This window comes from Notamacropus eugenii, chromosome 3 (genome assembly GCF_028372415.1).
Source record: "Notamacropus eugenii isolate mMacEug1 chromosome 3, mMacEug1.pri_v2, whole genome shotgun sequence".
NCBI lineage: Eukaryota > Metazoa > Chordata > Mammalia > Diprotodontia > Macropodidae > Notamacropus > Notamacropus eugenii.
In genome coordinates this window covers 103,842,637-103,870,038 of record NC_092874.1, presented here as the reverse complement: position 1 = coordinate 103,870,038, position 27,402 = coordinate 103,842,637, and the positions used below count along the sequence as shown (strand labels likewise).

General features: G+C 42.4%; 1 protein-coding gene across 2 annotated transcripts in view; it reads left to right on the top strand.

The window, feature by feature from the left end:
* ARHGEF5 (Rho guanine nucleotide exchange factor 5) overlaps positions 1–27,022 on the top strand; it is a 29,723-nt gene extending 2,701 nt beyond the window's left edge. Inside the window, exons 1-15 of one of the 2 annotated variants that reach the window (XM_072652467.1) lie at positions 4,587–4,706; positions 5,753–8,945; positions 11,248–11,305; positions 11,806–11,870; positions 12,040–12,293; positions 16,905–17,065; positions 17,627–17,779; positions 18,070–18,199; positions 18,500–18,574; positions 19,271–19,360; positions 20,621–20,778; positions 23,376–23,537; positions 25,299–25,369; positions 25,884–25,988; positions 26,322–27,022. In XM_072652467.1, the coding sequence (XP_072508568.1) occupies positions 4,662–4,706; positions 5,753–8,945; positions 11,248–11,305; positions 11,806–11,870; positions 12,040–12,293; positions 16,905–17,065; positions 17,627–17,779; positions 18,070–18,199; positions 18,500–18,574; positions 19,271–19,360; positions 20,621–20,778; positions 23,376–23,537; positions 25,299–25,369; positions 25,884–25,988; positions 26,322–26,479 (4,878 nt within the window). In that variant the 5' untranslated portion in view covers positions 4,587–4,661 and the 3' untranslated portion in view covers positions 26,480–27,022. Of the gene's footprint in view, positions 1–4,586; positions 4,707–5,752; positions 8,946–11,247; positions 11,306–11,805; positions 11,871–12,039; positions 12,294–16,904; positions 17,066–17,626; positions 17,780–18,069; positions 18,200–18,499; positions 18,575–19,270; positions 19,361–20,620; positions 20,779–23,375; positions 23,538–25,298; positions 25,370–25,883; positions 25,989–26,321 lie in introns of those variants that run through there. The other variant, XM_072652466.1, reaches the window with a different exon arrangement.
* The last annotated feature ends 380 nt before the right edge of the window (positions 27,023–27,402 follow it).

The window sequence follows — 27,402 nt, the reverse complement described above, 5'->3', positions numbered from 1 at the left end:
TGAAGTCTTTTCCAAACACCATCCCCTCTAAGATCAAAGAGATTCTTCATTAGAAGTTTGACCATCAGAGGATTATCTTCTCCCTTCTCCCCTAAAACACACAAAAGTAACTACTAAGCTATAGAGGATGTATGACCTGTGTTTGTGAAGGGCACACCTGCCCTGGTGAAATAGATCACCTGGTTGTCTGAAGTATGGCCCTGTCATCTCTGACGCATATGAAGACTGTATTAAGCACTACAGAGTCTAGATAAAAGCAGTGTTGCACATGGCACCCATAAGGGGGCTGGTGAATACATTAATCACCATTGGTATCTTTGGTATGAATTTCATATTTGTATCTATGGAAACGGTCATATCACATTGGTGACATAAAGGTATGATAAGAGTTGTTATATGTGATATAGAATACATGGGTACCCTATAACACATGATGTATATGTATATGATGGAGTCATGTCAACACAAAATGTCCACAGACTAGATACAAGATAGGTGTTTATAAAGTAAAAAAGGTGATATGTCACCCATCATCTATGGGAAAAACCTTTTTTTTTCTCCCTATAATGTAGTGTTATTGGAATGGATATACTTTATGTCAGGGCTTCTTAAGCTGAGGTCCACAAACCATCTCCCAACAACCCAGGAGGTCTGTGGATAGATTTCACAGCGGTGGTGGTGGGGATGGGAGGGATGATCAATGAACTTGGATGGGAAAAATACATCATTATTTCCATATAATTGGTTTCTTTGTAAATATGCAATCATATATAATTTTATATATCTATACACACACTATATATAATTTTATGCATTTGTAAACATTATTTTGAGAAAGGACCCATAGGTTTTACCGACTGCCAAAGAGATCCATGATTCAAAAAAAGGCTAAGAATCCCAGTTTTGGAGTATCTGCAAGATAATAGGAATCAAGTTACTTTGATTGACTTCATGTGTTTAGGGCACTCACGGTGTATATGGAATGAACGACGTCATATCATACATGGTGTCTTCTAAGGTAAAGAAGTGGTCTATTGTTCCTGAGGTCTTCAAGTACATGGTGACACACAGTGTTGGTGATGTGATTGAAGTTTTGCCATTCCCAGCTCCTTTGGAATTATTGGAACAATTCTCTGGGTTTCATAGAGACCATGTCATAACATCTTTGGGAAAGGTTGGAAAAGAATCAGTATAAGTGCCTTCAGATAGCCAGTTTCTAGGGGGTACATAGAGACCATTTAGGAAAATTAGCTTTAAAGTCAGACAACCTGGGTCCCTACTATGTCTCTGTCACAAGCTGTGTAACCGTAGACAAGTCTCAGAACCTCACTTTCCTAACGTTATATAAGATCGTTGAACTAGATGGCCTCTAAGGCCTCTTATAGTTCTAAATCTGTTTTTTTTATAATAGAAGCAGATTTTTTTTTTCAATTCTAATATCTATTGGATAGAACCCATGTAAATCATGGAGTATATGTATAATTGGACTGGATTAAAAAGTAAGGGACATCTGGCATTTTCTGGTGCTTGAATGATATTAATGAAATGGATAGAGTCCAAATAATGCAGAGGGGACTGGATAACATTGATGTAGAACAGACACACATGGACTGAATAAGGACTCAATCCTACAAGTGTCTTTAGGTGAATTCTGCTGTTTCATATAGAATCTATGGACCGAATGGGCACTATGCCATATATGGTATACCAGAGTGCAAGGGTTCAAAAAGGAGAGAATTTTCCAGTTGGAAAGAACCTTGACAGCTACCTAGTCCAATGTATAAACATCCCCCCCTCCCCCCAAGAAAAGGTATGCCCAATAAAATTCACTGGAATGGTGGTCATCAAGTCATTGCTTAAAACCCTGCAGTTAAGGGGAAACCATTATCTCTTGAGGCAGCTCATTCCACTTATAACCAGCTCTAATCATTAGGAAGTTTCCCCTTGCATCAGGTCTGAGTTTTTCTGCAATTTCCATCCATTGCTTCTAATTCTCCCCTCAAGGGCCAAATGGGACAAGGCTAATTCCTCTTCACATGACACTCCTTGAGGATGGCTATTTTGTCCTAGTCTCTTCTCCATGCTATATGTCCCCAATTTTTCACCTGATCAGTCATAGCAAGTAGCTAAGTCGGATCATGCAAAGAGTACAGAACTGGAAGTCAAGAATACCTGAGTTTAATCCTGCTGCAGACATTTACTAGCTATGTGACCCTGGACAAGTCACTGAACTTCTCTGCCCCGGTTTCCTCATCTGTAAAATGGGGATAATAATAGCATCTACTTTGCAGAGTTTTGCGAGGACCAAGTGAGATCATCTTTAGAAAGCACTTAGAACAGCGTTTGGTACACAGTAAACACTATACTGATGTGATTATTGTTTTGTTACTGTTACTGGTATTATGTGACCCTGAACACATCACTTAACTTGTCTTCCTCAGCTTCCCCATTTGTAAAATTAGGATAATTACTTGTACCTACCTCTCAGAGTTCCTGTGAAACAAATGAAGATACTATTTGTAAGATACTTTGAAAGCCTTAAAGTGCTATATAAGTGCTAGGTATCAGCCATCAATCAAGTGTGCGCTGTGTGACCCTGGGCAAGTCACTTAACCCTGATTGCCTCAGTTTCCTCATCTGTAAAAGGAGCTGAAGAAGAAAATGGCAAGTCACTCCAGGGTCTTTGTCAAAAAAAACCCCAAAGTTGAGGCATGAAAATTCAGGCACAACTGAAATGACTCAACAACTATGTGGCAAGTGCTGTTCTAGGTTTGGGCTTACAAATTTAAAAGGGAGACAGTACCTTCCCTTAAGCTTAAATGTTAATGATCTTCTTATGTTATGAACTCAAGGTTCTTTACCAATTTGGTATCCTCCTTTGGATGCTCTTCAGCTTATCAGTGCCCTTCATGAACTGTTGTGTCTAAGATAGAGTAGAATGAGTCTTTCTCCTTATTTTCCATCATTATTCCTCTCTTTCATCAGCCCAAGATCACATTAGCTTTTATTTATTTATTTTTGGCAACCATATCACACAATTGACCCATATTGAGCTTTCAGTCTATCCCCAAACCACAGATATTTTTCAGACTTTTATTAATGTGATGCATAGTATTTGTTTTCATCTATATTTATATGAGTATATCTTTTCTCTTCCAATAAAATGGCAGTTTTTTGAGGGCAAAGATTATTTCCTTTTTGTTTTTGAGTCCCTAACCAGAACCAAAGCACCTAGAATATACAATAAATACTTAATAAATGCTTGTTGGTTGATTCCCTGATGGGGTAAGAAGAGCTCCCCCCTCCACATATACATACACACACATATATACATATGCACACATATATACTCACATACATATGTGTACATACATATATATATAGTAGCCATAAGACTGACAAAAATCATCAGTCATATTCATATGATTCTGATGGGTTGAATGGGGCAATATTATATGATGTATCTGTAGGGGATTGACAGAGACCAGGTTCTACCCAATGTCTGTGAGATCTTCAGGAATGATTTCCCATCAAGTGTATATCTGTCTGTCTCTTAATCTAACTACATGGCTGTTATGTATCGTGCCTCAGAATTGAGTATGGCACATGAACTTCTCTATATTTCCAAATGAAACATTGGGTGTTCACGCAAACTCTATACACTGAGAGGGAAGATGAAGCCTTGTCACCTACAATGGAGATAATGTCTGTTGAATATATAGATATATAAGGTCATGTGTCTAGAAGTTACTCAGGGTCCTGTTACTCTGTACGTGTTTATATGTAGACGAGGCTGTGTCATTTTCTGTGTCTGGTCTTTACTGGGGAGGGAGCAGGCAGTCTGGGTAAGCAGGATTGACTTTCAAGTGTGGGCTAGCCTGAGGAGGATATACAGCCTGGTATTTAAAACCCCTTGGTGGTTCTTTCTCTAGCCCTACTGCTTGGACTCTCAGTCTTAGATTCCCTGACTTCTCTAGTCTAATGTCTTTGGTATATCTGATAATGACCTTGGGATTTTGAACTAATAATATTTAGCATTTATATAGCTCTTAAAAGTATTGCAATACATTTTAAACACTTATCTGTTATGTTCCTCCATTTGAACTGGATTCCTAAATTTCCACCTTTGCTTAGTTTCTTGGGCTTTGTTTGAGTTACTGAGCCTGAGTTATATAAGCAATCCCCTTTCAGCTGTCTAGACGAAAATTTCAAAGCTTCCATCGGACAGAGTGTCTCCTGTCTTCAAATTTTCTTGTACTTTCTTATTTGTTTCCCTGGTAGAATTTAATCATAGACCTCATGTTTTTGTCCTTGCTCTCCTATATTCAACACAGTGCTTCCTTGAACTTAATAGGTGGTTAAAACATGTTTGATGAATTGGATTAAATATTAGGTGGTAGATACCAAACAGTGTGTGTAGTTACATGTGTCTTTCACATATGATGCCTGTTGGATAGTCAGGAATGTAAATAACTAGTGAATGACTTGTGGCACACTGCTACCTATCCAAGTGTGTGTAACTATCCGTATCTTTCACTGAGTCATTGTTCCAACAGATATTAATTGAATCTCTAAAGTGTACGAGGCCTTGTACTAGGTTATATGGCTAAGTAAGCCGCAGACAGTACCCTAAAGGACTTCACAGTCTCATAAAGGAGCTGATGAGCCTCATCAAGGACACAGATACACACATATACAATGACAAGGTAAATAATGATAAATTCCATAAGAAGGGATGACTATCATGCTATAGGGATTCATAGGAATGATAAACTGCTTGTAATGAGGGAAAAAATAAGGAAAAAGGTATTTGAACTAAGTCTTGAATGAAAGATAGAATTTTGACAGGCAGTTGTGGGAGAAAGTTTTAGCTAGGTGGAAAGGATATTGTGAATAATGATACTGGAGCAAAAAATTTCAGAGACTGTCCAGAGAGCATACGAGTTTAAGTGAAGTATAGGGTGGCATGAAGGGAAATAGTAGACCAGGAAGGTGAATTGAGATCAGATCACAGAAGGCCAAGCTTGAGTGCCAGGATAATCAGTTTGGATATTGGGCAGTGAGGGACCATTGAAGATTCTTAAGTAATGACATAATTGGAGTGGTGCTTTGGAAGAATACCTTTGTAGCTGTGTTTAGAATGGATCAGGGGAAGGAAGAGAGAGACCAGACATAGGAAGACCACTTAAAAGACTATTACTAAGACTAATCTAAGCAAGAGGCAAGAAGAATCTAAAGTAGAGGAATTAAAGGGAAGGAGTAGAATTTGTCGTGGAGAATGGGTAGGAGGAAATTAATATGACTGATGTGAATATTTCTATTGTGGGATGGATGATGGAGACATACATTGCTGGATACTTTTAGTCTTGAGAAATGACCATTCAAGGAACGGAGAACAGATAGTTTCTTTCTTTCTTCCATGTGGTCCCTAGGAAGGACAATATTTCATAGGCTGGGTCAGGATAATTTGGATCTATATGCCACTTCTAACACCTACTGACCCTGTCAGTGACTGACTGAGCAGGTCAATTAACCTCCTCCCATTGCCACAGGTAATTCTCCTGGGTTGTAAGTTATAGAAGAGCAGCCTCTCATGCAGTGGTAGAGGGAGTTTCCTCTCCTGAATTTCTCTAGACAAGTATAACCTCAGATCCAAACCAAAAATTGATCCAAAACTCAGATAGTTAAATGGAGCATAAGCCCCTCCAGCTTTGGCTTCTGTTGGAAAATGTTGACCTTTTTTTCTCTGTAGGAATCAGCCCTGATGGAGGCCGACAGGCCTCCTCATAGTGCTTGTACTCCAACTACGGCTCTGGAGGAACTCCACATCTTTCCAACATCCCTCATGAAGAATAGTGTTATCTCTGCTTCGGAGTCTACAGCAGCAGAGGCAGAGGACCCTGCCTGGGAGTGGGCTGAGGATGATGATGATGACATCTTTGGGGCTCAGCAGAGAGATCTGAGTAATCCAAGCACAGCTGAAGAGACACCAGTCACTCTTTTCCAGGAAGATCCCCTAGGCTCTTTGGAGTCTGACTATGGATATGTCCTGACTAAAGAGTCAGCAGTTCAGAGACCTTCAGGACTAGCATCCCAGGGCCTTCAAGAAGGCCATGCACCTTTCATTTCCACAGGGAGCTCTGTCTGCCCCACCCTGGTTACTAACCTAGACATTGGCCCCATCCCCAATGAGATAAGTAGCAAAACTGAGGCAGAATCTTGGATAGAGTGCCCTAAACCTCTGAAGGAAACTGAAAGGTCAGAAGCCAGTGAGAGTGTGGAGAAAGGAATCTTTTTTCCCTCCTCCACTGAGATTAGGTCCTGTTCCCCTGAAGAACCCAATAGTCCAGTCTCTCATGCAGGAAAAAGAGCTTCCCAGCAAGAGGGAGAGCCCCAGGCCCAAGAGAGGAATGAAAATGGAGGGCAAGAAGTTCTGTTACATCAGAGACAAGAGGAGGCTAGGGATCCAGGGAAACAGGGGAAGTGGGAACAAAGGGAACTAGAAAGTCAGGGGGAGCTTGAATGGATTGGTGGACTCTCAGGAAAACAGGAACTGGAGATGGTAACATATGTTCAAGAACAAATGGGAGAACAGGGACAAGAAGATGAAGGACAAGTTGAATTGGTCCTGGGAAAACAAAGCGAAGGAGAGACATTCCATAGGGAGGTAGAAGATCAGAATCACGGGGAAGGCTACCCGCGAGACAAGGATGTGGAGTTGCAGGGTCCTGGGAAAGTAGGAGAGGAGAAAAATGAAGGAAATGGGCTGGCAGAAGAGCAGGGAAAGACAGATCATTGTGGTAAGGATCAAGAGTTGGATGGGAAACAGGAGGAAATAGTGGATGAGGCAAAGGAAAAACAGGTAGCTGTAGATGGAGGTAAGGAAGTAAAAGGGAACGTGGCTGGAGAAACATTGGAGGTAGAGGGAATGGTAAGGAGAAATGAGAATGAGGAGATTCAGAAGCATGGTTCCTTTCCATTGACTCAAATTGTCCCAGGTGCCAATATTTCATGGGGTTCTTTCCCAGAAGACCCTATTTCCACTGCCACAAGATCTGAGACTCAAGAAGAGATAAAGACTGAGTCTTCTAGAGTTCAGGTCTCCATGTATTCTTCCTGCCCAGACTCTACTCGGAGACCTGGACAGGGGTCATCAGAATCTCTCCCATCCCTCTCTCCTCACAGTCTCTCTGGAAAGGATTCTGAGAAAGAAGCAGAGCAAAATGGCTGGGAGGAAGACTGTGGTCTACGAGACAGAGCAATGTCTAGCTTGGGGAAGAAACCAACACCTCCAAGGCCAATTCCTATAGCTCCCAGGATAGGGACCTCAACTTCTTTCAGTTCTACTGAAATGGATCCCAACACAACCACCTCATCATCTTCCTGCCCCACTACCTTCTTTCCTATCAGAGATTCTTTACTCCCATCCCATCTGCAAGAATTATCTAGATCCTTTTCCTTTGATAAAGAATTCTCTTTTCACCACTGGGGCCCTGATACTGCCTTGAACATTCGCCACATACCCTCTCCTGGAGAGGCTCCCTTGGTACCACCTGCCAACTCTGACTGGGCCAGCACCCTAAACCTTCCAGAATCCTCTGAGGAAGCTATCCAGTACCATGGGAGTAACTCTGCTCCAAGCTCCTATGAGGGAGGGGAGCCTCAGTATCTGGCCCAGCCTCCAGCCTCCTTCTGTCACTCAGAGTTGTCTCAAGGGCTCTCTGAGTCTGCCATCCACCATGTTGAGACCTCAGCAAGAGAGGAGCAGGCTAGGCTGGAGCCCTCTTCTGACCCTCCTTCCTTGAACCAACTCCAGGGATTCATCCCATATTTAGAGAGGCCTGGTGCCACACATAACCAAACTTGTACTCCACCAAAAATGGAATCCTCCATCTCAGGAGGACTTATCCATGGCTCCCCTCCTTCCTCATCCATGGTGGAAACGGGATTACATGAACCACTCCCTCCCCTCCCACTGCGGGAGAGGCACAGTCATCCTTCCCTGGCACCACGACATAGCAGTGATCTTGCCAAACCCCCTGCCCTAAAACGATATAGTCACCCTCCTACCTTGGCCTTAGCTTCAGTACTGCCTGGCTCTCCTGAAAGACCTTCTCTCCCTGTTAAGGCACGACACAATCGACCTCTGCCTTCTACTCCAGTCACAGACACTTTCCACCATACTCAGACTCCTGTACTGAGGTACAATAAGCCACTACCTCCCACCCCAATCACGCCCCCACCCTCCCACCCTCCCATATCTACCACCCTAAGTAAGAAAAACAAACCTCTTCCTCCTGTTCCCATTTTGGATCCTGACACCAAGCCACCTCCACTACCCCCAAAGGCTAAGTGGAGGAGCAACAGTACTCACAAGACAATTGTGGATGTAGGAGATCCATTGAGGTCAAAACCTGGCTCCTCCAAGGTACCTAGAGGGAACTGTGAAGTCCCTTCTCACTCTGCTGGACGTACCTCCTGGCCTCCAGCTGCAAATCGGCCAACAGACACTTTGACCTTTCCTGGCAGGAATAAAAGTGAGATGTCTTCTCCTCTGGCTTTCAGCAACATGACCAACTTCCTTCTAATGAGTCCTTCTTCCCCAGCTCCTTCTATGACCCAGGACCGACAGCATTGTGTCTTGGGAGGAGTCCAGGATGAACATGCGCCATCAGAAGGGACTTTGAGGACTCTGAACAGAGGAGCTCTTCAAGGGGATGGCAATGGGCCCCGGAGGTCAGATCGAGGCCTGGCACGGCAGTCAGGGAAACCCAGCCATCCGCCTTTGGAGAAATCATCCAGCTGGCCACACAGGAAAGATCCTGGGAGATTCCTGGAAATGACTGGTGGGTGCTCAGAGAGTCCTGCTGAGGGGCAGAACAAGGTAAAGGGATGGAACCGGCAAGGCCTGCGCAGACCATCCATCTTCCCTGAGGAAGTCCTAGGTGAGTAACGCAAAGGCCATCATCCTATACATTATACCAGTCCCAGTAAGTGGATTGAAAGGAGGATGGGAGGCTGTTTGAAGAAAGTACTGCAGGTCCCATTGAGACCACCTTCCCCATAACAGCTTGCTGTGCTCATCTCTTCCTCATGACTTTTCCCTCGTAGCCCCATGTGCTTTCCCACATGATTTCTTGCTCTGGTGTAGCTTTATGTCTCCCTCCTTCTCTTTTAATAGCATCCTCAATACCTTCTCTTTACTCTCACACGATCTTTAGCTTCTTCCTTTACCAGCTCCTATCCCACAGATTGGTGCCAATAAAGTGTTAATAGCTAAAATTTGTATAGCACTTACTATGTGCCAGGCACTGTGTTAATTGCTTTGCACTATCTCATCTATCAACCCTGGGAGGGAGGAGCTGTTTTACAGATGAAGATGCTGAGATAAATAGTGAGTAAGTGACATGCTCAAGATCACACTGCTAGGAAATGTCTGAGGCTGGATTTTATCTCAAGTCTCCCAGACATCAGACTGAGCATTTTATCCACCCTACTACTTAGCATGTCCTGTCTCACCCTACCAGCTCCTCTCATAAGGAGCTCCCCAGGCTCTCATTCTAGTCTTAAATTGATCTGATTTTTATACCTTCAATCTTCCTAGAGCACACTACCAATTCTCACCTTCTCTGATTGTGGTTCAGCTGAACCAGAACTGTCTTCTTCATTTTTCATCCAGTTTTCCACTCTGCTACTTGACCAAGTTCCCACATTAACATAAAATAAGCCCAACCCTCCCATCAGCTTCTATCTTGTTTCTCCATTATAATCCCCAGAAAACAGAATATAACTCATCTCCTTAACTATCCCAGAGGTGTTTAGGTCATTAGAATACCTCTGAGACTTCATTTGGGCCAGCTCTACATTACTTTGCATTTTAGGATTGCCTTATCAGCAAAAGCTTCACGTAGTTACCATCCCCTATGGTGCTTATATTTGTGTGATGCTCACCAATGACATACCCAATGTATAGAGCACTTCAGTATTTACTTAACCTCACATTAATGCTATACTTATCTCTCTCCCCTCTTTCTCTCTTTTCCTCTTTCCTGTGCTTAGTAATTCTACTCTCATTCTAGTTCAGGTCTCTTTCCTTTTCTGTATCCCCCTTTGTTTTCTTCTTCATTCCATCAGACATGAACACTTGGCTCCTCACTGCCTCTTTTCTTAATTCTCCAGATCCTATGTTGTCCCTTGAAAAGGAAATGTTTTGTTTAAAGTGGATTTCCCATCACTATTTATCTTTGAGCAGATCTGGATGACAGCTTATTGAGAATCTCAGAGTTGGGATAGACCTTAGAAGTCACCTAGTTCAACCTGTAGGTAAATAGGAATTCCCAAAGATGCGTGTGTGTGTGTGTGTGTGTGTGTGTGTATGCGTATGCGTGGAGACAGAGACAGAGAGACACAAACAGAAAGAAACAGAGAGAGATGAAGACAGATAGAAAGAAACAAAGAGAGACAGAGAAACAGAGAGGGGGCAGAGCGGGAGAGGGAGAGAGAGAAAAAGAGACAGAAAGAAAGAGAGACGGAGAGAGGGGGGAACGCAGTAATTTTCTAGCTCAATTCAGGCCTGAGCAAGAATACCCTCTCAAACATCCCTAACTAGCAGGCATTCAGTCATCACTTGGAGACCTCCAAGAACAGTGAATGCACTACTTTAAAATGTTCCTCTTCCATTTTTATAGAATTTTAATTGTTAGGTTTTCCTTGAAATAAAATGTGCCTCTCTGGAACTTCTAACTACTGGTCCTACTACTGCCCATTGAAACCAAAATAGACAAGTTTAATGCCATCTCCATGTGAAAACCTTTGAACACTGCTATCCCTATCCCCCTCTTCTCCCTTTCTTTCAGCTTACTATCCCCAGTTCTTCCACTGATCCTTTGCTGCAGGATTCTTATTCTCCTCAGCTTTGTGGTCCCTCTCCTCTGGATATGGGCCAGCTTGTCAGTTTCCTTCCTAATAGTTTTCCTAGGAATAAACTCATTACTTCAAAGAAGTTTGATCAGGAAAGAGCCACAGGGCACTCATCGCTTCCTCCCCTTTGTGAATGCTGTGGCTTTAATAATGCAATCTTTGCTTGCTTGAGGTTTTTTTGGTGGTCAGAAGGTCAAGGTCCTACCACTGCCTTCTGTAATACTTGTGTCTCCCTTTCTGGGACCTTAACCTCCATACTGCTCTGTTGTGAAATTGTCCGCCTAGAGTCCCTGTAACCTAAATAATTTTTCCCATTTCTATTTGCAGATAGGGAAGGCCCCCCCATGGAAAAACCTCCCTGTCCATCAGACACAATTGTTTTTCGGTGAGTTCTTTGCAAGGAACCCTTCCCTCCCCCAGACATACACATCTACTCATCCTCTTTCCTCAGGGTACTTCAGCCTCCTTCAGAATCTCATTTTATGGATAACTAGGGTCCAGAACCTAAAAAAATTCTTCCTTCTGAACCCTCAAAATTCTCAGTGTCCCTATCTACCCATGGTTGGGGGGAAGGGGTAAATTATTGACAACAGGATTCTAAAGGAAACATTTAAGCAGAGGATACTCCTTGGACTTACAGGTAGGTCTGCCTGATCCTTTCCCCAAGTCCTGTTCCTATGAACTATCTCCCTGAAAAATACCCTTTTAGAATCACAGAGGCTTCAGAAATATCCTAAGGAAACCCAGATCCCATTTCAGCATTTCTCTAGAGCATACATAGGGTACCTAAGGAGAGGGCACAAGAGATAGGCAACTATCCCAGCTACCCAGTCAAAGTCTCTTCCCAATGACATCAATCACCCATTGACCATATCTGCTTCACAGAGAGAAGAAACCAAGGGAAGTGATGGGCATTGTTGCCAGGCGCTGCTCCAAGTTCATCAATTCTTGTGAGTACTTTGGGACAAAGCAGTGAACCAGGGCTGAGATGAATATCAGCAACAGTCAGAGTTGAGAGCCAGTTCAGGGCTCATTGAATGGGTTCATCCTAAACTTGTTTTTTCTTTTTAACCATATCCATTTTCTCTTCTTGTTCCTTTCTGTTCTCCCTTTTTATAGCCCAGCTGCTTTATCAGGAATATAGTGATGTGGCTCTAAACAAGGAGATACAAAGCCAACAGAGGCTGGACAGCCTGATCGAAGGGTCTAGCCCAGCTTCTCCCCGACAACCCCGAAAGTCTCCAATTACCCCAGACTCTTATCTTCAGCGCCTCTCCATTGCCTCCAGTGCCTCTTTATGGCAGGATATCCCCCGAGTACGCAATAGTACCATGCTGCTCTCTATGACTCATGAGAACCAGAAACTGCAGGAGGTAAGACAGAGATAGGACAGGGGCTTTGGAGATAAAGATTGGTATCATCCCCCATCCCTGCTCTTTACCCACTTAAGCAGGGTCTCCATCCATTAGCTCATGGAAAAATCTTCTCTGAAGAACTTTAGGTTATATTCAAGCTATTGCCATCTTCTCTTTTCCTCTCCTCTTATATATGCCAATTCATAATCAATCAACCAAAAAGGAAACGTTTATGAACACTTATTATATTCCAGGGACTGGGCTAAGCACTGGGGATACGAAGAAATACAAATAGAGACCCTGCCCTCAAGGACCTCACATTTGAATAAGGGAGATACCATATGAATGAATGAATGAGTAAAGAGATAGATAAAAATTTATATACTAATAAATATATATTATACACACATATAATATGACATTATATTATGTATAATATATTTTATATTATATTATGCTATATTGTCATATTATGTTCCATTATATCATATTATGTTCTGTGATATGATATGATATGGTATCATATATTGCATATCATATCTTATCATATTGTTGTATTGTGTTATATATAATACATATTACATTATATTATATTGTATTGTTATATTATATTACATTATACTATATTATATTATGTTACATTATATTTTATTGTGTTATATTGTTATATTATATCTTGTTATGTTACATTATATTATATTGTATTGTGTTATATTGTTATATCATATTATATTTTATTATATTATATCATATCATATCATACCATATTATATTCACATTCATACATATAGAGTAGATGGAAAGTAACCTTAGAGAGAAAGCTTTAGCAGCTGAAAGGACTAGGAATGACCTCCTGCAGAAGGTAGCATTTAAACTGCAGAAGACAGAGCTTTTGAGAGGCTGGGTCTGATCTTGATTTCTGAATTTGGGTTGGAGTGGTCAGAGAATTGAATCTTTTTGCCTGCCTCCATCCCAAACTGCTACTTCCATGTGGACTAAAGATCATGTGAATTCAATTCAATAAGCATTTAATTATTTATTTTTTTTTAAATTTATTTAACTTTCAACATTCATCTTCACAAAATTTTGGGTTCCAAATTTTTCTCCCCTTTTGTCCCCTCCCCCCACCCCAAAACACCGAGAATTCTAATTGCCCCTGTCACCAATCTGCTTTCTCTTCTATCATCCCTCTCTGCCCTTGTCTCCATCTTCTCTTTTGTCCTGTAGGGCCAAATATCTTTCCATACCCCTTTACCTGTATTTCTTATTTCCTGTTAGCAAGAACAGTACTCGACAGGTGTTCCTAAAACTTTGAGTTCCAACTTCTCTTCCTCCCTCCCTCCCCACCCCTTCCCCTTGGAAGGCAAGCAATTCAATTCAGGCCATATCTGTGTAGTTTTGCACATGACTTCCATAATAGTCGTGTTGTATAAGACTAACTATATTTCCCTCCATCCTATCCTGTCCCCCATTGCTTCTATTCTCTCTTTTGATCCTGTCCTTCCCCATGAGTGTTGACCTCAAATTGCTCCCTCCTCCCCATGCCCTCCCTTCCATCATCCCTCCCACCCTGCTTATCCCCTTATCCCCCACTTTCCTGTATTGTAAGATATGTTTTCATACCAAAATGAGTGTGCATTTTATTCCTTCCTTTAGTGGAATGTGATGAGAGTAAACTTCATGTTTTTCTCTCACCTCCCCTCTTTTTCCCTCCACTACTAAGTCTTTTGCTTGCCTCTTTTATGAGAGATAATTTGCCCCATTCCATTTCTCCCTTTCTCCTCCCAATATATTTCTCTCTCACTGCTTGATTTCATTTTTTTTAAGATATGATCCCGTCCTCTTCAATTCACTCCGTGCACTCTCTCTCTATGTGTGTGTGCATGTGCATGTGCATGTGTGTGTGTGTAATCCCACCCAGTACCCAAATACTGAAAAGTTTCAAGAGTTACAAATATTGTCTTTCCATGTAGGAATGTAAACAGTTCAACTTTAGTAAGTCCCTTATGACTTCTCTTTGCTGTTTACCTTTTCATGCTTCTCTTCATTCTTGTGTTTGAAAGTCAAATTTTCTTTTCAGCTCTGGTCTTTTCATCAAGAATGCTTGAAAGTCCTCAATTTCATTGAAAGACCAATTTTTCCCCTGAAGTATTATACTCAGTTTTGCTGGGTAGGTGATTCTTGGTTTTAGTCCTAGTTCATTTGACTTCTGGAATATCCTATTCCACGCCCTTCGATCCCTTAATGTAGAAGCTGCTAGGTCGTGTGTTATCCTGATTGTATTTCCACAATACTTGAATTGTTTCTTTCTAGCTGCTTGCAATATTTTCTCCTTCACCTGGGAACTCTGGAATTTGGCCACAATGTTCCTAGGAGTTTCTCTTTTTGGATCTCTTTCAGACGGTGATCTGTGGATTCCTTGAATACTTATTTTGCCCTCTGGTTCTAGAATCTCAGGGCAGTTTTCCTTGATAATTTCATGAAAGATGATATCTAGGCTCTTTTTTTGATCATGGCTTTCAGGTAGGCCCATAATTTTTAAATTTTTAAATCTCTCCTGGATCTATTTTCCAGGTCTGTTGTTTTTCCAATGAGATATTTCACATTATCTTCCATTTTTTCATTCTTTTGGTTTTGTTTTGTGATTTCTTGGTTTCTCATAAAGTCATTGGCCTCCATCTGTTCCATTCTAATTTTGAAAGAACTATTTTCTTCAGTGAGCTTTTGAACCTCCTTTTCCATTGGCTAATTCTGCTTTTGAAAGCATTCTTCTCCTCATCGGCTTTTTGAACCTCTTTTGCCAGTTGAGTTAGCCTATTTTTCAAGGTGTTATTTTCTTCAGCATTTTTTTGGGTCTCCTTTAGCAGGGTGCTGACCTGTTTTTCATGCTTTACTTGCATGTCTCTCATTTCTCTTCCCAGTTTTTCCTTCACCTCTCTAACTTGATTTTCAAAATCCTTTTTGAGCTCTTCCATGGCCTGAGCCCATTGGGTGGGCTGGGATACAGAAGCCTTGATTTCTGTGTCTTTCCCTGATGGTAAGCATTGTTCTTCCTCATCAGAAAGGAAGGGAGGAAATACCTGTTCACCAAGAAAGTAACCTTCTATAGTCTTATTTTTTTTTCCCTTTTCTGGGCATTTTCCCAGCCAGTGACTTGACTTCCTGAATATTCTCTTCACACCCACTTTGCCTCCAGATCCTCCCAGCCAGTGCTTGGGGTCTGAGGTTCAAATGCTGCTTCCCAGCCTCAGGGCTTTCAGCAGGGGCGGGGCTGCTATTCAGTGTGAGATTAAGTTTAGGTGCTCAGGGCAGGGCAGGGCCCAGAACCACCACCCCCACCCCCCCCCACCCCCGCCCCCGAGGGCTCAGTTCCCTCAGGGGGTTTATGCAAAGACCTTCAGCAATGGATCTGGGCTCCTGCCTGCTCTGGGAGCCCCAGTCTGCTACTGCCTCCTCAGTTGCCTCCCGAGGGGGCCTGAGTTATGGGGGGACCCCACTCCCCTCTCGGCAAGCCAAGAAGACCCTCTCACCAACCTTTGGGGCCTGTGGGTGGAGGGACCTGCGCGGCTGCTGGAGATTCCATCCCTGAAGCCTGCTCGGATCTGTTCCTCTCGGTGCCGCATGGCCAAGGCAGGGCTGGGCTCAACTCCGGGTCGCAGCGTGACGGACATTTGGTGTCTGTTTTCAGGTCTCTCTGGAACAGAAATCTCATCTGCTCCGTTGTTCTGTGGCTTCTGCTGCTCCAGAATTTGTTGGGAGTTCTTTTTTACAGATATTTTTTGGGCTGTGGGTTTGGAGCTAGCATATGTGTGTCTTCCTACTCCGCCATCTTGGCTCCACTCCCCCTCAATAAGTATTTATCAAGTGGACTTAATGTAGTGCACTGGGCTAATTGCTGACCAATTAATTTACATTATGGCCCATGTACCCTTGTATGGGGCGAAGGTAGCTAGGTGGCTCAGTGGATACAACATTGGGCCTGGAGTCAGTAAGACCTCAGTTCAAATCCAGTCTCAGACACTTACTAGCTCTGTGACCCTGGACAAGTCATTCCCTTCTATCTTCCTCAGTTTCCTCATTTGTAACCTGGGGATAATAATACAACAGCAATAAGAACAATAATACCTTTCAGGGTAGTTGTGAGGATTAAATGACATCAGATATGTAAAGCACATAGAGCAGTACCTAGCATACTGTAGGTATTTAATAAATAACTTGTTCCCTTCCTTCCTTGTGTGTGTCAGCACCTGCCCCCAGGATAGGTAGATAGGATATCTTTGAGGTCTTGAGAACAAAGTGACCTTTTTTTCTGGAGAAGATTTTAATCTATGTTATCTGCGTTTTTACCTTGACTATATGAGGGGCTTTTTAAACTATTTTCAGGTTGTCTTCATTTCTGTGGTATTGGGATTATATGGAAGACTATTAAGCCTCTCAAACTTGTACATGTTTGAAATCAGTCTTAAAGGAAGGAAATATAATATGTAGGTAAGGCAGAGGCAAAGGGACTTTCGTAGAATTCCATTGGAAATTTTTGAGGCCTCTTCCAACTCCATCTTTGCCCCTCTCAGTTGATGATTTTCCTCAGCTGCCTTCCTCTCTGCTTAGCTCTCTCCTGTCTTTCCCCAGGCCAAATTTGAACTTATCATGTCAGAAGCTTCCTACCTGCGAAGTCTTCATGTGGCTGTAGACCATTTCCAGCTCTCATCACAGCTCCGAGCTACACTGTCTAACCAGGAACACCAGTGGCTCTTCTCTCGTCTACAAGATGTGCGGGATGTCAGCATCATGTGAGATTTCCCTCTTCCAGAGTCACCTTCCATGGTTTCCTATACATGGATGATTTGAAAAATTAATATCCTTCCCTATTAGCAAGCTTTTCCCTATCCTGGCGATAGTAAGAATTTAAAACTTCAATAAGAGATCACTTTTATATAGCACATTTATATAGCACTTTATATATAAGGTTTACAAAGGAAGCATAATTATTACTACCCATATTTTATAGATGAGGAAATTGAACTAAATGACTTGGCCAGGGGCATCCTGCTAGTAAGTGTTAGAGCCAGCATTTGAACCCAGACATCTTTTCCCATTATACCATGTACTATATACCATTATACCATACTCAAAGATCAGGATGTCTCCAGATATAAAGAGAGAGGAGAGCAGATGTATGAGACAATTTAAATACTGGGTTGACCTCCAAGCGATCTGAGGGACTCTAAGAGATGGAATTAAGTACCTGGAAGAGGAAATCAGTGGCTTAAGAAACAGCAGGGTTGGGGGAAATACTCTGATTACTCTGTTCAGACCCAGATTTCTCACAACATCTGGTGGGGGAACCACAGGTTTCTCACGGACCTGGAAGAGAACTTCGAGCATGACATCTTTACCTTCCATGTTTGTGATGTGGTCCTGAGCCATGCAACTCCTTTCCGGCGTGTCTACCTACCTTACGTCACCAACCAGACTTACCAAGAGCGCACTTTCCAAAGCCTGCTGTGAGACCACTTTCTCTGCCTCATTTTTGGCATAATTTCTCCTCATAACTCTATTGAACCTCCCAATGTCCAAATTTTACGTCCTTGTGAATTGAACACCTTGTGCTTTCTATGAGATCCTGAGCTTCCAGAACTTTCTAGGACCTCCAAAAAATAATGTCTATTCCCCTCCATTTCTTCCACATTGTACCTCATTTCCTTCAGACAGAGTCCATACCTTCCCTATAGTCCTCATTGCTTTGAACATGCCCTCTTTGCTTCCTCTTCCTAAATTTCTGTGTTAATGACAGGAGCAGCAACAGCAATTTCCGGGAGGTCCTGGAAAAGCTAGAAAGTGACCCTATCTGCCAGCGCCTTTCCCTAAAGTCCTTTCTGATACTGCCCTTCCAGCGTATCACCCGCCTCAAACTGCTGCTCCAGGTAATTTGGGTTTCCTTATCCCCTCTAACCCCACTTCAGGATCCCGTAATCCTGAAGATCTGTCCCCAGGTATTTAGTCTCCTTATTGAATCTCTTTCAGTGTAGCAGTCACACATCTCAAACTCCAGACTCTGAGAGTGACATAGACCATCTCGCTTTTGCTTATGGTCACATTGGTGCCCCATCTTGTCCTCTCCCAGTTCTTGACTCTCTTCCAGTCTTTCCTTCCTATTTCCCTTGCCATTTTATCTGTCCTTCCTCCACATCTTTGCTTTAAACTATGGGATTCCTTTGCCACAGAATATTCTTAAGAGGACACAACCTGGCTCCGCAGAGGAAGCAGAGGCCACAGAAGCACACCATGCCTTGGAAGAGGTGAGTAGTCCTGAAATTGGCATTCTACTCCTTTCCACTAATCTCATGGTCTTGATGACTGGTGAATAGTGGGAAGCTAATAGTCCTTAAATTCAATCTGTCCTTGGCTTACAAAGGAAACTGGTCACTCATTCTGTGTACTTGCATCTGTTCTTTACCCATACAGAACTCTTTCCCAATCTAGTCCCATGAATCCAAGGTTACAAGGATGAGTGTCCTTTTACAATCCAGTTCTCTCTACCCTACATTCACCATTCTTTTATTTCATGAAGCCTCCTCTCCTCACATAACTGTGTAATAGTCTGTCTGTCTGTCTATCTGTCTCTCGCTATTCTCTCTCTCTCTCTCTCTCTCTCTCACACACACACACACACACACACATACTCATGTACACACACACTCTTTACCATCCCCAGATTTTCCGTATTCAATAGGCAAGGTGGAAAAACAAAAAAATCTTTCTACTAAAGATATTCTGTGTCAGAAGAATGTGCCCTCATCTCTTTGCTCTAGTCGTCCTTTCCTGCTGTTTTAAAGTGTATAGGAACCTGAGGGTTCAATTTCTTTAATGAGAAGCAAGGATGTTGTATATCTCCAGATTCTGGGACAAAAGGTTTTCTTAGCAACATGGTCAAAGGCCAAAGTCTCTAATACCTGTAATTCTTCCTGTTTCCTCATCTTTTCCCAACATTTCAGCTCATTCGCGACTGCAATAACAATGTCCAGAGAATGCGACGGACAGAAGAACTGATCTACCTAAGTCAGAAGATTGAATTTGAGTGCAAAGTGAGCCCCTCCAATATCCCACCACCACACCCAGCTCCCAATCTCTAACCCTGACCCTGAACTCTGTCTGGCCCTTTGGTTCCCAAATGACATTCAAAGTACCATTCTGTTGTCCTTTGACTAGGTTTTAATCTGACCTAACTCTTTAACCATCATCTTTAACATTTTTATCCTTCCACAACTCTATATCCAGTCCTCTCATCTTTAGAATCCTGCCTCACCATAAGTGCATGCCAAAATTCCAAAGCAGCTTCTGTTCATGAATCCTGAGCTCACATATCCTGCATTTAAACTCAATTCGGGGCATCCCCTTCAGCTACCATCTTTCTTGCTTCAGAATCGTGCATATAGTATGGTGGCTTGTAGTAAGAAAGACTTGGGTTCAGATCCTGCCTAATATTTACCAGCTGTGTGACTCTGGGCAATTCACTTAACTTCTTTCAGCCTTAGTTTAGCCTTAACTTAGTTTCATTTGTAGAATGAAGATAATCATAGGACCTAACTCATGCAGTTATGAGAACCACATGAGACTATATTAAGTGTTTTGCAAACCTTGAAGTGTTATATAAATGTTAGTTGTTATCATTATCATTATCATCAAATTCTCCTATCTAGAACACCATTGTATTTCAGAAATCCCCTCCACCCAGACTGCTGCACAAAACAGAAAATTCTTGGCACCTCAAACCTAACCCCCAGCCTCTAACACCCTTCATCTTCTAAATCTGGCTTGTGCTCTTCCTCCAGACTTTGCTCCTTAGTCCTTAGTGATAGCACAAGATAAACTGGTTTCCAGTACAGTTTCCAGTGAATGTCCTTTTGGTAATGAACTTGCTCATTTCTAATCCTTCAATTCCTAGTAATAAGCAGGCCCTTAATTTCCTTACTCAGGACTCTAATTTTTCTTTTGGCAAGGGTTAACAAACTGAGATGTATAGTTAAGTTCTTTCTACCTGTCCCCCCAATCCCAAACATGGAAACCTCCTGCCATAAACACACACACACACACACACACACACACACACACACACACACACACACACGCACACACGCGCGCGCGAACTTGAATTCAGTGCTGTGTCTAGTTGAGAGGGGAGTAATAAAAGTATAAGAAAGATCCTAGGTCTGCACGAGTGGAGAATAGAGAATGGAAGTAGCGTGGTCATTTAGGAAAAGGGTAGAGGAAAGAAGAGACAATGGAAGAATATAGTTGTGGTCCTATCTGTGACAACTCCCTCCCTCTCTACTCCTTCTACATAGATTTTCCCATTGATCTCACAGTCACGATGGTTGGTGAAGAGTGGGGAGCTAACAGCGCTTGAGTCCAGTGTGTCGCCTGGGCTTCGGAGGAAACTGGCCACTCGACCTGTCCACCTGCATCTCTTCAATGACTGCCTGTTGTTATCACGGCCTCGAGAGTCAGTGACTGGGTGGGAAGACAGGGAGGGAAACTAGGTGGGGGAGCAGAATTGGCAGCTTTAGTTGACCTGGGGGATGGATAGGGGTGGCATATATTCCAGGAGGGATCATTTTCACTGACCCGTTGGTAACTCATGGTGCTGTGGGAAGGCACTATTACAAAAGAGGGAGGAAATCCAGGGATCGAATAAGCTCCTGGGATAGAGTCAGAATTTAGAGCTGAAATTCAGTAATTATAACAGACCTCAGATCATGATTCAATTGGTTACATCCTCTGATGACTCTAGGTATAGCTCAGTGATTTAGTGCCCAAGAATGGGGTGGGGAATCCCCTCCAATTAGCAATATTTTGGGTCAGTCTTGATCCAGAAGGTCTTGAAGCTGCGTTAGTTCTAGAACCCTGAGACTCTAGGATTCTATTTGATGGAGTGAAGGTAACTCAAGGGATTGATTCAGTCCACTGCAAAGTTATGCATCTTAAACTCAACTAGGTCCTCAATCTGAACAATCCTTCTACAGCTCCCAAATGAATTCACTCTCTTACTTACCATAAAGACTTTTAAACCTTTTCATCCCTCTTCAAACTTCTAATAACTCCTCCCCACTTCCCATGGTCCCAGCTTAGAATGTTGCCTTATATTTCACTGAAGAAACAGATCATTCTCAGAGAGCTCCTTCTTCTCCTGTCCTGCTCATCCCACATTTAGGTACTTGTGCTACTAACTCTTGCTTCATTTCTGTTTCACATGAAGAAGTGACCCTTCTTGCCAAGACAAATTCCTTCTACACTAATAAGTAATCCCATTCTATCCCATTCTCTCGAGGAGGTTTCTCCCCTTCTCATCTCTACTCTCACTAATTTTCCATCGTTTCATGTCTATCGGCTGCTTCCCTGTTGCCTACAACCATACAAATGTCTTCACCATCTTCAGAAAAGCCTTTCTTGATCTATCCATTCTCTCTAGTTAGTATCCTTTATCTATCCTCCCTTTTATGGCTAAACTCCTTGAGAAAGACATCTGCGATGAGTTTCTCTACATTCTTAATTTTCAGTCTCTTACTTCTTTGCAAGTTTAGCTATTTGTCACGTGTACAACTTAACTTTTTGCAATGAATGAAACTCCTACAACATGTACCCATCCTAACTATCCCAAATGCTCCTTATCAGCCTCCTTTGCTGGATGCCCTTCCAATTCATACCCTTTAACCATTGTATCCCATAGTATTCTGTCCTGTGCCCTCTTCTCCTTCCATAACAAGGTGGGGAATCTGTGGCCTTGAGGCCACATGTGGCCTTCTAGTTCCTTGGTTGTAGTCTTTTGACTGAATCCAAACTTCACAGAACAAATCCTTTGTTCTTTCCTCTACCCTTTTCCTAAATCACCATGCTACTTCCATTCTCCATTTTCCTTTCAGCTTCTATGAATGCACTTATCATCTCTCTGCACATCCTTTTAATTAGCCCTAATCTCCCTTCCAACCTCCAGTCTCATACCTCCAAATGCCTGTTAGATATCTAGAACTAAGTGGCCCATAGGTATCTTAAGCTAAACATTTCCAGAAATGACCTTATTATCTATCCCGTTAAGTCCTTACCTCTTCCTAACTTGTTTATTACTATTGATTATACCACCATTCTCACAGTCACCCAGGCTTGAAACTTCGGTATCCTCCACAGCTCCCCATCTTCTCTCATCCACCATGTCCTATCATTGCTACCTTCAGAACATCTCCTTTTTACCCTTCCCCTCTGCTCTGACACTGCCATCACTCTGGTGTAGGCCCCTCACCACCTCACCTGTGAACTATTACAATAGTTTTATCTCTTGATTCTGAGCATTTCTACTAAGTGTCCCTCATACCTAGTATGCTGTTCTGCCTCATCTTCACCTTCTAGTTTCCGTGACTATCTTCACCATCTAGTTTCCGTGGCTTCTTGCATGTCTCAGCTTACAATTCTCTTCTTCAAGAAGATTTTCATAATCTCCCTTAATGCTAGTGCCTTCCCCTCTGAGACTACCCCAAAATTTCCTGCATACAGTTTGTTCGTACATAATTATTTCCATGTTGGCTCTCCCATTAGAATATGAACTCCTTGAGAGAGGGGATTCTTTTCTATTTCTTTTAATTTTTTTGTTTGCTTTGCCTTTCTTGGTATCCCCCATGCTTATCCAAGTGTATAAAACAACTGACACATATTAGATGCATAATAAATGCTAGTTGACTGATGGACAGATCAAATTCAGACCTTAGGTTTTCCATACTTGGACCTAAATCTTCAAAATGAGAGGAAAGGATAGTTAAAGTATGAATCATCTTCTTGGGATCAGGGTTGATTCAGAGCTTATAAAGATACTCCAGATCTAACTTCTGGGGTTATTTGGTCCGTGGAATGTGATCCCCTGGAAAAACCCCAGGTCAAACTAATCCTGACTCAGATTCCTAGCCAGGAATTTGTTTAGTCAAATGACTACCATTCTGTGACTCATATAGTAATCTGCAGGTTCAGGAGGCTTTGTAGGAGAGGGGTTGAGAACTGCAAGTAAGAAAAAAGGAGGTCTGCAGAATGAGATTGACACCCTTTGTTTCTCTACAGGGGCAACCGATTCCTGGTGTTTGACCATGCCCCTTTTTCATCTATACGGGGGGAGAAGTGTGAAATGAAGCTGCATGGACCACACAAGAACCTCTTCCGTCTCTTCCTCCGGCACAATGCACAGGGCACCCAGGCTGAGTTCCTCTTTCGCACAGAGACTCAGTAAGATGGAGATCAGTGACTGAGAGGGAGTGGTGATGAGGCAGAGGCCTACCTAAGGAGCATTCACAAAGCTGCTTAGATCATTTCATATAAATCTTTCCAGACTTCTCTGCCTCAATCATAGTCATTGTTTTTTATAGCACAGTAATATTCAGTTATATTCATGTGCCAAAACTTGTTTCAGTATTCTTCAATCAGAGAGCACTACCTTGTTTCCATTTTTTTTTTATATAATATAAAAAGGACTGCTATGACTCTTGGTTTCTGTGGAACCTTACTTTCACTGCTGACCTCCTTAGAGTATATGTTTAACAGTGAAATCTCTAGGTTAAAGGGTATGACATTTCACCTACTTTCTTTACATGACTCCAACAAAGTTAATTTCCAGGATGGTGGAACCAATTCAATCTCTACCAACAGTGCAGTAATAGGCCTGTCTTTCCATGGCCCCTGTGATGTTTACTACTACCTTCTTATGTCATCTTTGCCAATTAGCTGAGTGTGAAGTGAAAGATAAGGGTTGTTTTGATTTGCATTTCTCTTAAAAATAATTTGGAGCATTCTTTCATATGGTTATTAAACATTTGTGATTATTCTTTTGAGAAATATTTTTTCATATTCTTGGCCTCTTTATTGCAGAATGACTTTACTTTCTGGGTGTCCATATATAGTGTATACACTTAGTTCCCTTTGGTCAGTGTGGGCTTGCAAGATGGCGATATTAACTCTATGTGCTCTTTATGTGGAGTGGAAACTTACAGGAGCCCTGGCCTTCTAAGAATACATTATGTAGACAGGTGATCCAAAGCAAGTACATCTACTTTGTTTAGTGATTTTTCTTTTCTCCACAGTCCTTTGGGAATATTAATACAGCCAACTCTCAGTTAGCCACAATATTATACAGAAACAGTGGCATGGATAATCCAGAAAGCTTAAGTTAACCTTCTTAAATGTACTTAAAATGGATTGTAATTTTTCTGATAGTATCTTTCTGTTTAAATAAGTAATAGCATTTGCATTCCCAAGTATATACCCATTCTGCCATAGAGGGAGATTGTCCATACACATGCAGAAGGGTAGGCAGACACTATTAATTAACATTTTCTTTAGTCAACAAATATCCATTGAGTAGCCTAAGCCAAGATGGGCCTAAAATTAACTTTAGTATGTATTACCAGGGAAAAAGAGATTCCATCCAGTTGGATTATCAGAGAAGCTTTTTAGGATGAGATGGTATCTAAACTGGACAGGTAATATTTTGACAGCAGATATAGAGGGAGTCACATTCTAGTGGGATGGAAGAGTTTGAGTAAAATCATAGAGATATAATATTAGAAATGTATTCAAGGAACAGAAGATATTATAAGTAAGCAGCAGCATAGGATATATTTAAAGAACTACTGAGTGATAAGGCTGGAAAAAATATGTAACCACCAAAGTTCATAGCCCATATGGGTATAATTGAAGGTTTGACTGTATTCCCACATTTTAAAATACAATTACTCTAACCAGAAGGAACAATCATAAAGGAAGATGGGAAAGAAAGTAGATTAAGCAATTAGGAGCTGACAATAACATTATGGTTCAAGTACTTGACTGACTTCTAACTAAGCAGAGCTCCAGAAGGCAACACCCTGCAACTCAACAGTCTTCACATTCTCCTAGTGCCCCTTTATCCATTCTTATCCCTACTATTCTCTTTCTTTATCCTTAATCCTCTCATGTTCCAGATGGAATTGTGACCCAAATTTCTTATTCCAGGAGTGAAAAGCTTCGCTGGATCTCAGCTTTGGCTCCTCCAAGAGAGGAACTGGACCTGTTGGAGTGTCATGGTAAGGATAAGGGGGCTAATAAAAGCTGGGGAGAAATAGACCGGGGAGGGGGGGGGGGGGAGGTGGAGAAGAAGGAAGAAGTGGGAACAGAGCCAGGACAATCACTCAAGTGTAAGATGAAGTGGGGTAAAGAAAGAGGGAAATGAAGACACACCTAAACCAAGAGAATTGGGGCAGGAGAGAGATTCAAGATCTCTGGAAGCCAGGCAAGGCCTGGTGACAGCAGTTAAGAGAGAAGAAAGGTCTATCAATCCAACTGCTCTCAGATATAGCCCATTTAAGAGACAGTAAAGAGAAACCACAGTCAGGACTGATTCGTAAGCATGGTTATGACTCTTGTCCTCCTTCCTGTTTGGCACATTTCTTTAATGGGAGGAAGGAAGGAGGCATGCTGGCGGTGGTTGGGCAATGACTCAGGGAAGGAGCCTCAGGGGGAGGGATCAACCATCTTTGGTCATCTCTGTCACAATCACCTTCTTTTTTTTGCCTCCTCCACACTTTCCCTATTCTCTAGACTCCCCACAGGTTCAGTGTCTACGTTCTTATAAACCTCGAGAGAATGATGAGTTGGCACTGGAGAAGGCGGATGTGGTGATGGTAACTCAGCAGAGTAGTGATGGTAAGAAGAATGGGTATGAAGGAGGAGAATAAGGGATAAAGGGCTGTTCATGGAGGTTTACTAACAGCTAAACAGATTGTAAGTAGACATCATGTTAATAGAGAGGCCTTAAAAAAAGCCTGAGGACTCAGTATTACTGAACAATATTGTTGTATTAACGCTGGAAGAGTGGGTGTGGAGGGGTAGGGATGATTCACCTTGTTGGGTGGCCTCCATTTCAGGAAACTCTGTGGTTAAGAAAAAATTCCAGGTCTGAGACTCAGGGGAGAGGCTGTCCAGGTGATTCCTCTCCCCAACACCCACATTGTCATCCCTCTCCCTTTCTCCCACCAGGTTGGCTGGAGGGTATGAGGCTGTCAGATGGGGAGAGGGGCTGGTTTCCTTTGTCACACGTGGAGTTCATCACCAATTCTGATGTTCGAAAGCGGAACCTGTCAGAGGCACATAGAGTCAAGACTGCCAAACTACAGCTGGTCGGACGCCAAAGATAACTGCTACTCAAGGGCGTCCCCTTGGGCCCATGGACATGATGCTTCTATGGAAGTATGCTGTCTACGGAGGTATCACCTGCAGCTCTGTAACAGAATGTCTGTGAAAGCCTGAAAACAAAAATCACCAACACTGGACATAAGCTTCAGACCTTCTACTCATTGCCCATTAGTGTGTGCAAACACATGCATGCACACACACACATACACACTCATTTTTAAGGATATAGGGCAAAGGGGTGAGGCCTGGACTCTGGGAACTATTTCTTTGAGGAAATATAACCTATCTAGGAGATCTACACTGGAGCCTGAGCCAAGGGCCTCCACTTCTATGAAATTTACCAGTTCCCATGCTCCCAGGTTGATCATTTGGAGCTGAAGTTTCAAATACTTTGTTCCAAAATGCATCACTTCAGCATTCCTTTCCTTTGGGAACCAGCATTATTGGGAAGGAGATTAAGGTGCCTCTAGGGAATCTGTATGTTGCTATGGAAATGTGAGGAGGGTATTCTCTCACTCTAATAAACTTGGCACTTTGAAATTTTTCTTCCCGTGCTCCTTAGCACTTTGCATTGTTCATATCATGACTGGACTTCAGGGAGGAATTCAGGCTCAGCTGGGTTTGGGTGCCATGAAGGGCTGTATGTAGGCAGTGGGTGTAGATTATTCTGGCAGCTGTTGATTCTTGCCTCCCTGCCACTCCCCTAGAGATCTGGGGAGATTCTCTCTTAGCTATGACCTCAGGAATGTAGCTGTTTCTTGATTCTGTGCCTCTTCCTGTAATGAGTTATGCCAGCAAAACACTCATGCAGACCCATCTTCTTGAGTGCACCAGTAACTATATTATAGACAGTGAGGATTGTGTCATAGTATAACAGAATTTCTGAGTGGGATGGGAATTCAATGATCTTCTAGTTCACTCTTCC